The sequence below is a fragment of the Perna viridis genome, chromosome 7 (assembly GCF_037379345.1).
Source record: "Perna viridis isolate PV_CMFRI_1.1 ecotype Kerala chromosome 7, ASM3737934v1, whole genome shotgun sequence".
Classification (NCBI taxonomy): Eukaryota; Metazoa; Mollusca; class Bivalvia; order Mytilida; family Mytilidae; genus Perna; species Perna viridis.
The window spans coordinates 35,731,492-35,742,157 of NC_142451.1; the positions used below are offsets into that span (position 1 = coordinate 35,731,492).

At 33.0% G+C, this 10,666-nt stretch overlaps 1 protein-coding gene across 1 annotated transcript; it reads left to right on the top strand.

Moving 5' to 3' along the window:
* Positions 1-10,666, top strand: LOC148612471 (uncharacterized). The gene is made up of 5 exons (XM_088595377.1): positions 1-97; positions 775-975; positions 5,046-5,102; positions 6,035-6,110; positions 9,552-10,666. Exons 1-5 carry the CDS (start codon positions 1-3, stop codon positions 10,498-10,500), a joined length of 1,380 nt encoding a protein of 459 aa, XP_088451503.1. The 3' UTR covers positions 10,501-10,666.

Consider the following 10,666-nt stretch of genomic DNA (forward strand, 5'->3'; position numbering starts at 1 on the left):
ATGCGGTTCATAAACAAATTAACGAAAATTGACACTTGGAGTAAAATAATTAATCCTAGGGAAAAGTGGTTACTGTTAAAGATTTCCTCATCAGCAAGTGATTCGAATACTGAAATAATTCCTGAAGATATAGAAAATTTCTACTTCAAAGTAAAAAAATGCTTTTTTAATCTGAATTTTTACACTTTTTTTATATTGTAAATCGGCACGTCTAAACACAAAAATGTCTTTCATTTGTATCATCTTTGTAAAAAAAACCTTATAGAAACATTATCAATTCCAAGTTTATAATAATTTATAGATAAACAACAATTTATCAAAGCATCCAAGTCGAGAATGTGTAGCTTTTAATACGGTTGATGTTTTTGTCTAAAGCGGTTGAGAGCACAAAAATATGTCGCAAATTCGGTTATTTTTTTATTAGTTTACGACATGAACAACACGGAAAAGTTATGGCTATATTTAAAAACTAGCGAGACACGTGAATCTTACTCTTTTTTACTATAATTTGCATAGTTGTAGATGAATTACAGGTGCATATTATTGTTTTTCTAAGTCATTTTGGTTCTGAACGTATGTCCACACATTATTTTGCAGGATAGACATGATTTTTACGCAGACTAGGTACTGCAATACCTTACGGATGCAATGACAACATCAAAAGTATAAAAACCTTTCAAGCCAATAAATCAATAGTATAAATGTGATGATTTTATTTGACAAAATCCAAGACGGGAAAGGAGTCATGGCCATCGCCACTATACGTCACCTAAGTTACATGTCCTCCATTTCATACAAAAGCCTCTTGGACTTCATCATATCAGAACCAAACTCCATTCTATACCTCTCCATCATTAAACAGACTTGTTGCCATCATTTTGGATATTGGTTTCCACAGACTCTTTAAACCAGTTTGTGTGAAAAGTCAAGATGAAGAAAAACGATCATTTCTTCCACTACCGCTTGTCAACAAAGGTATAGATGCAATAAATATAGCTAACATCCTCCATCACAAAAACGTTACCAACAAAATTCCCCCATATATACCAATTATTTCATATTCCTATATTTCACCCATTGCATCCAAAATTTTCAATTCTATAAGGCTATTGCAGAACCTCAAGATTGAGGACTTCGAGGCTAAACCACCTGACTGTTCTCGCAAAAACACTCCATTCAAATACGGTCCCTCTGGTCACGTCGTTACAGGAGATTTGTCCATCATTGAAAACTAATCTCTGCGTAATATCCTTTCTAAAAGTCCCAAGTACCGTGAACCACGCTCCATAAATTGGAATAATAACTTTAAAGTTCTTATGTTTGCCGAGGAGGACTAAGCAAGAAAATGGATAAAACGAGAACAAGAAGACATTGATTCTCTGTCAGAGTGGTTAACGGCCGAATGAAAGTTTTAAGTAGTCAATGAGTGCCAATGCTACAACAGTTATCAAAGACCTCGATGTAGCAAAAAAAAACATTGTCTACTATACATGACAAATATGTTGTCGTACCAGCAGACAAAGCCCAAAACAACATTGTTTTTGTCTGCAAAACGTTTTACATCCAATGTTTATTATCAGCGGTAGACGTACAAAAAATAGCAGTGATAAGACCTATACTGCTACCACCTCTCCAAAGAAGAGATTGTGGAAAACCATAAATCTGTGCTAATCTCTTTTTGTCTCTCTACCAAGGACAATGATTGTGATTTACCGTCTATGTACTGGATTCCTAAACTTCACAAGAATCCATACAATCAACGTTTCATAGCTGGATCTGCAAAATGTACCACCAAACTTCTTTCAAAACTTTTAACTTCTATACTCAAAGCTGTCGAAGAGGGTCTGCAGGCCTACCACAATACTTGTTACTCCCGTAGTGGTATACATTCAATTCATACAAAATGCGGGAATTTTTAATCGATAACATATTTGTCCAGTGTGGTGGAGGCGTTTTTCAACAAACAGTCGCCATTCCAATGGGCGCAAATTGTGCTTCTCTACTTGCTGATCTATTCCTTCAATTTTATGAGGCTGACTTTGTAGCTGATTTGATCTGAAAGAAAGAATATCGTTTAGCTAGATCCTTTAATCTCAGTTTCTGCTATATAGATTACGCATTATCTTTAAACAATCCTAATTTTGGGGATTTGATACATCTCATCTACCCCCAAAGAACTTGAGATAAAGGATACTACAGACATTGTGAAGTCAGCCTCATATCTTGACCTACACTTAGAAATCGATGGTAAACGAAAACTACTGACCCAACTTTAGGACAAACCTGATGATTTTTCATTCAGAATTGTCAACTTTCCTTTCATCTGTGGCAACATCCCTTCAGCACCTACGTATGGAGTTTTCATATCACAACTCATACGTTATGTCAGAGCTTGCCGAAACTACGCAGACTTTTTGTATCGCACTAGAATTCTAACAAATAGGCTTCTGGAACAGGGTTACGTTGCTACAAGATTGACGTCATCACTACAGAAGTTTTATGGTCGTCATCATGAACGCGTGGATCGTTATGGTGTTTCCATCTGAGCAATGAAAACTGTTTTGTTCAATGTGTCATAGTTTTCCTGTCCTCTTTCGTCTACCCCGGACATGACTTTTTTATGAGCAACTCGGCGGGTGTTTCTACAAAAGCAGAGGACGCTTACCCTACCGGTGCACCTTGTCCATGCTCCTAGTTTTTAGTGGAGTTCGACTTGCTCTTTTGCTTTTCTTACTTTGTATGTATGATTTTACTTACTTTATGTTCTTTGTTGTGTATGTCTGTTTTCCATGTCTGGTCTTTGTCCCTGGATTACATTCTTTTAACTACCGCTATAACCTTGGTTCCCTTGATTACTCTTTTATATGTTTCTATTGTGGTGAAAAGACTAATGACTTATAAATTATTGTCAAACATTACATGCCTTAACACAAGGATAGTAAAATGAAGTACAGAAAGGTAGCTTTAAATGATCAAAATGGGAAATTTCAGCACCAAATAAAGGCACACATTAAAAAACATGCTAATTGTGTTACATGCGCTACACAATAAAGGGAAACTTTGCAGGTCTATGGTACAATAAGAAAATTCAGTTTACTGAGTGTTTGAATGCAAATGTATACGCTGAATCTTTGACCCAGCCAATGCATGAAAACCATATTGGTAGTTAACCTATCAGTGCTTGCCAGTCAACTGATAAGAAATATCCAAGGCCGAATAAATATGTTATGTTTCCGATCACCATTCTAAGATTTTGTAGGGTTGGTCGGTAGGGTTTTATTTTTATTTAAAATTTTTTAAATGAAATAAGTCATAATGACACAAAGGATTTATATATATTTAACTCCTTGGTGACACCGAACTCAGAATATAATGAAAACCAAATATGCAAAGACTTAACATGTAATAGACTTAGTCCACGGCATAATTCCTTTTGGGATTCGGCGCTTAAGATATAGATATATTTTTTTTGTTTTAACGGTGGTGTCAAATCAAAAATATCTCAAATGCAGAATCGCAAAAGGGATTATCCACGACCAAGAGCACACTCGCGGCATGTGTGTTTACATTCGATTCTGAATATATAACAAGGATAGAAAAAAAAACATCTTAGCTTTTTTTTCAGAAAGACAATTGGCAGACGTTTTAATTATTTTTTTTCAAAAATCACAATCGGCAGGGTGACCGTAAACATTCTTTAGGCATAAACGGATGGTCTATTTATTACTCCAGCAGTGGTAGAGGTCGTCTTGGAGGCTATTTTCTGACTTGCGTTGGGTTATGAGGGTTTAAGTTTAAATATGACCTTCCTTTTACATATATTTTAGGAGTTTATGTTCCATACATGTACGCGTATATCATGTATATGAACTTTCGACGTTTAGTTGCAAAACAAATGGCATTAATTTGATGATTCGTTAAGTTGGTGTAGTTCAGGTAGCTGTCCATTACTGTAATATGAAGTTTCGGGGACAATACGTATAGAGGTTACATTGTGTATGTACACGTAAAAGTACAGTATACATGTAAGCACCTACCCGAGGCTCCAGTGATTTTTTTTAACTATATATGTATATCAGACTGCATGTACTGATAACTCAAAATATGATATTTAATTTAACCAATTCTTTAAAAAGGTCATATCCTTCCAAAATGTACGAGTGCGCACACTTTTAATTTCCATGATAGTCTAAAATTATTTACTAAATGCTAATTTTATGTAATAAAATTACCATTTGGGTGACTGCCATTTAAATATTTCAGTTAAAATTATTCAAAAATGTCATATTCTTTCAAAATGTATGAGTGTGAACACTTACGTTTCATAAAGATCTAAAATGTCTGTATAAAATGTTTGAAGAGTAATCAAGGGAACCAAGCTTATAGCGGTAATTAAAAGAATGTAATCTAGGGACAAAGACCAGGCATGGAAAGCAGACATACACAACAAAGGACATAAAGTAACTAAAATCATACATACTAAGTAACAAAAGCAAATGAGCAACTGGACTAAAAACTGGGAGCATGAACCAGGTGCACCGGTAGGGTAAGCGTCCTCTGCTTTTCTAGAAACACCTGCCGAGTTGCTCATAAAAAGTCAAGTCCGGGGTAGACAAACGAGGAAAGGAAAACTATGACCCGTTGAATAAATCAGTTGTCATGGTGCAGATGGATATCAAAATAAACCACAATGTCATCTGGGCTTTACATCCAAAGCAAATGGCCAGTAATTATTTTGAGCTTGTTCCTATTTCGCAATGAATTTGCTAAGAAACAAATGTCTCGAAATCCGTTTATAAGTTTAAATATTGCTCAACTATTCATTCTTAATATCTAAATGATGAGGATCTCATGTATTTTACATTTTTTCTACATATGATGTTTCACATTTTATTTTCAACCATTTTTTAAATTTTATGGTGTTTAGATTACATTTTTTTGTTCCTACATATACATATTATTTCTTACATTAGATTTCCTACATATGTTGTTTTACACATGATTACATTTTACATGTGATAATTTACTTTTTATTCCTATTCTAGCAAACACAAATGATGTTTTGGAATTATTGTCAAAACCACACTTCGCAGTTACTGTTGGTGAGTTCTTCTATAAATTCAGATGAAGAAGTTCTATAAAATTTCAACCCAATCACGTTCCAAGATGAAAAAACATGTAGTATTCTATACGAGTGAATATACATGACAAAAAAAGAAACGCTCATTTTTCAAATTATTATTTTTTTGTAAATAAATATTCTGTATTTTGTAACTACAAAATAGCATTTTGGTAAATAATTTATATTCTTCACCTTTTTTTCTTTAAAACATAATATATAAGAATTTCCGTGCTATGATCTCGTTTACCCGATTTAAAAAAATGTAAAATGATAGATTGATGCACATGATATTGTAACAGGAAGTAGCAACCGAAAAGTATATCGCAAATCTAAATTCAATGGATTGGTGTCCTCTTCCTTGTAATATAGAGTGGAAAACCAATTCCACGATCAATTGTAGTTCATTCTTCTTTCCGGTCGAATAAAGTGATAAAAACACAATATTTTATATATTTTAGATCTTAAATCTAAAGCTAGAAAATCGGGTCAGTTATTGAGTACGAAAAAGCGGATATGAATGTAACTGTGTTGTGCACATTTTGAACTGGACCATGTGTGTACTACCCCTATGACCAGACCATATGCACATGGTCCATAAGCGTATGGTCGAGTGGCAATGAACAGGACATGACGAGAATCTACCCCAAAATCTTATATTTCACGCACAGTGACTGATCAAGAAAAAAAGTTACTGAAATACTTGTTGATACATATTTTACCAACACAAAAAAAACCCACATTTTTAAATATCATATAGAGAATGGGTGGTTTTTGTTAGTGAAGTTGGTTTTTCGCGACCGATCAATTGTTGATTATTGTTTTGGTCATTCGTGGGCAGTCGAAACACGATTTCGTCAAATTTTATTTCTTTACTAGACTGAATATGCTTTAAGTGTTTTTCTTTTGTTTTAGGTGGAACAGGATTAACGGTTATTTGTTTTATCTTGTTAGCTGTTGTTTTGTGTTTTTTATCAAGCCTTAAGAAGAGGTACGTTCAGGTTTCTTTATTTTTAATTTGTTGCTGTCTTTCATTGCAATTACTAGCATGTGGCATTATTTACCCAGTCTTGATCATAATGTACTTTTATCATTATAATTGTTATCATCATCTGAAATCAAACTACATAATTACAAAGATTTAGTGTACAATTACTTGATTTTTCAAGGGATATGTTTAATATTTCATCAGTTTAGGATTATGAATAATCATTAAAGCCAGGAATTATATTGTGTTATAAAAGGGACTAATTAGTATCAATGTTTCTTCGGGAGCGTTAAAAGGTTTCACCTTCATCATGATATTACAAGTCATAAAAAAATATTACTATACCTATTTGAATTATCACCGGTAAGGGAGATAAATATCACTTTTACGTTACAATTATTTCGCTTTTTAACCTATGTTTTTGATTTAAGTATTATTTTAGAAAATGACACATACTGTTACTTATTTGAGGTAAAGTAATATTATTTTTATGACTTGTATGAAAATAGTTAAGTAATAATTTTCATAGAAAATTAAACGAGTAGCTCTTAACCATGTTTCCCCAAATGAAATGTTCTTGTACAAATATTGTATTTTGAGAATTGAATTAAGTTTTAATATAGTATACTGATGTTTCGTAATATTTATGGAATGATTTATGTTTTTAAATATGATTAACTTGATCCTTGGAAAATACAATTGTTACATCCAGAACTTACGTCTATTTTAGCCTTGATATACAGAATCATAAGAAAAACATAAAAACACCTAAAAGCAGCACAATAATCACCCACTATTACTTAAACTAGCATATTTTCATATTGGATTATAAAATCCGTCTATCATGTAGTTCTGCTATGTGAAAGTGACGTGAAACATATATTTTGTAATTTTATACTATAAAACTGCATTAAAAGAATGAATCTGAATTTTTTTTTCTGTCTAGTTATTTGCAGTTAACTCATTGTCCTAAGTGTACACTTAAAAATAAAGTGGGGCCTTAGAATTCTTATATTTCATGATTACAATTGCCATATAAATATTTTGCAAGTTAAATAAAGAAAATAAATGTGTTAAAAAGATGACGAATCTGTTATTTTACCTGATATATAGTTTTATGTCAATACATTCCTTCAAATAATTTTAAGGAAAAAATTATTCTCATTGTAATAAGCATTTACTTATAAATTGAAAATTCAGAATGTTTAATTCGAGTATGAAATTGCTAGATGACCGAAAAAGATGCTACGTAAAGTATTATGATGTACCTTATCAACGCTAGAAAAATAACATACACAATTTCTTTTCATAGTTTTATTATGCTGTAAACTATTTTTTTAGACGATGTAACCGATTTTTCTGTGTTTAATTCTTTTCCGTGTTATTTCATATTTGTGAGGAAAGTCGCCTCATTTTAGTTGTGCGAATTCTAGGGGAACTCGAAGGCCACACATCTTAGCGGGACCTTGCAATAGACGAGGTTCAACCTTATTTCCACATAGTCATGTCAATATTTCTTTCTTTCGGCTAAATTTATAAATATGTCAAGACTGTAACTATACCTTAGCAAAAATGGGAAATTATTATTTTTTTTTTTTAAATTTTTGCTTAGTTATATAGAATGTTATTGCATCACAGTTTGCTAAATTTATTTTTATTTCCAAAAGCAATGATGTCATAAATGGTAGATGTAATACGGTTATGTATGCTTTTATACAAATCTTATTTAACCAAATACGTAAGGATAACCTTCATGATAGTCTTAATATAGCATCGTTATGCAGTCTCAGGTATGTCCTAATTTCGGTCCTAAGATCTTATGAAATTTTCATTTAAGAAGCACCTGCTTAGCATTCCTGACGCCACAAAATTTAGAAAAAATACATAAGTCTGAGAATATTCTTTACTTACATCGTAACGCCAATCAAAGTCTTTGAAATTTATGACGTCACAAACAGTTGAGAATTTTCTCAGACTAAAGTTTTTTATGTTTTGTGGTAGCATAATGTTATTTTTCTCCTCATAAATTGAAAACTAGTATAGCCATTCTTTGTGTGTATGTCACAGTGCGTTGTTTTCTCATTTTGAATTTTCAGTGATCATTTATAGTTTCTTGAGTGGTGATGATACCGGTTTGTAGAACAAAATCTGTTTTGAGTATTCGATTTAGAGTTAAATAATAACAGGTACCCAGACTGCGGCCATAAAAAAGAAAATTTACATTAGGGTGTCTTGCACGTCAGCACAAATACTTATGGATAGACAGAGTAATAAGTTCCACGGTATCTGCTAAACAGATAATGGTTTATACAACTGTGCAAGCCTTAATAACAGCGGTAGCTGCCTAGAAAAGACTTAACCAGTGAGATTATACATGCAGTTTTTCTAACTACAATTTTGTTTGTTTGTTTGTTTTTTGTTGTTTTTTGGTTGTTTTGTTTTCACACACCCTGATTTAATGAGAGATTAGCCGAAGGTTGAATGGTTCAATTTTTATGAAATTGAAAATACCGTTGCACAGACAGGGAGTGAATGAAGTTCCTACACAGAACTTGTATGATTTCAGTGATAATGAAATAATTATCCTTTATTCGTTAGGGATTACAGAAAATCCTTAAATGGTCATTAATTAGAAGTAACTGTTACATATAAAATGTCATGTTTTTCTTGCTAACGAAAAAAAACGTATGGAAAAACTCAAATTAAGGATAAACGGATATGTGTAGATAGCAAAGCATCTTCTCAAGTGCTATGAGAGGCGTTCTATATACCACACAATGTAATTTTCCTTCCATTTAGTGTATCTTTCAATCGATAGAAATCATTCAAGTTAGTAACGTGCTTATGTATACCATTATTTTGCTTTTCTATAGAAATCTAGGCGTATCTCGTTCTTGTAACTGTTGTCGTTCTTGTCCGAGTACTTCATATCGTTTCGATAACTCCAAAGACAGTATTTCGTCCATTGTAGATTTATTTTATTGCTAAATTGATAGTAACCATTGCAGAAATGCCGAATGTAAGAGAAATGTTACTGTCTATATCCTAAAAAGTTAATTGGCTTAATTTTTTTCTTAAGATTATTCATAAAAATCAAAGTGGTTGAAAATCTACATGAATTAATCAAAGGCACTTGGGACCAGGATTTTTTTTAATTTTCCTGTTTGAGAAGTAATTAGATGAAAACTATGCATAGTATAAACAGCAATAAATAGCACGCGGACATGTCAGAGAACACGCATAATAACTCAAATATGGAAACAAAATGATTTAATGATATTTTTGAGGAAAATTTAAAAAAAAATCCTGGTCCCAAGTGCCTGTGGAATGAATTGGTGATTAAATATGTAAAGTCTATTCAGGATTGAATTGTGCTTTGTGCAATTTCGTATGTTCATTAAAAAACTAATTGAAAAAAAAAACATATATTAAAATTTATTTCAGGCTCGTCGTCTTAGAAACAAGATTAACTACTCAACAGCCACCGCCACAACCTTTAAAAGCTCAATCTTCCACCCAATCAAACACTTCTAACTACGCATATGACGTAGAAAGTATTCCTAAGGTTCCGAGACGTTCCGAATATATACGACAAAAAGTTGTAAACGAAATTCAAAATTGGAGAAAACGTGTTTCTAGAACCTTACCATTTATTAACACTCCTCGTAGCAGTGCCGACACATTTGATCTCGGAAAACACGATGACCCAATATACGACGACATCGCAAATTGTCGCCCTGTAGCGGACGACAACTCTTTCCAAAAAAGATGTTGTTGGTGTTTATGTTGCCGGTCATCAGAGTACAAAAAGGCTCGAACATCAGATCCAAAGACGGTAAATGATGACCACAAAAAGACTTCAGAAAAGTCAGACGAAAATGAACAACCGGTGATTATTGAGAAAGTCAATGAAGTTGGAACATATCAGGACAAAAAAGATATAATAAAGAACAAGAAACGCCAAAAAGGGGCTGAACAAATTCAAGACATAGAGGTCAAGCATGTGGAGTTCGATGAACGTGAAATTCGGATTCAGCCTAAAACAACAGACGATGTAGCAATTATAGGACTTTCACCGAAAGCAATAAAACAAGTAAATAAAGAGCAACATCTAGTGTCATTTGGAAAAACAGCGACAATGCCAAATAAGCATGAATATATGAATAAGCCAACGACACCAACTGTGGCAAATGATACAACAACAAAAATTGGACGAATTCCACTTCGCGGAGTTAAGATTATCGATCCTTGTTTCCCGATTCCTCCTGAAGAATGCCTTTCCACAGTTACAGAGGAGCAACCGGAAGAAACCTCGGATCAAACATTCGAAGAAAAGGAGCGGGACCCCAGTTACATAGACATGTCGCAGACGAGAAAAGATTCACCTAGCTAGAGGATATTCACATTTTAGTGTTTTTCATTAACTTTTTTCGGAAAAAAGTTTTACTACGACACTATTAATGACTATTAATGACTATATCTGAGTCGTGCAACTGTTACTTTTTATTAATCTATAGCTGCACAATTGCTGAAAATAAAAAACGACGAAAAACCCCAAA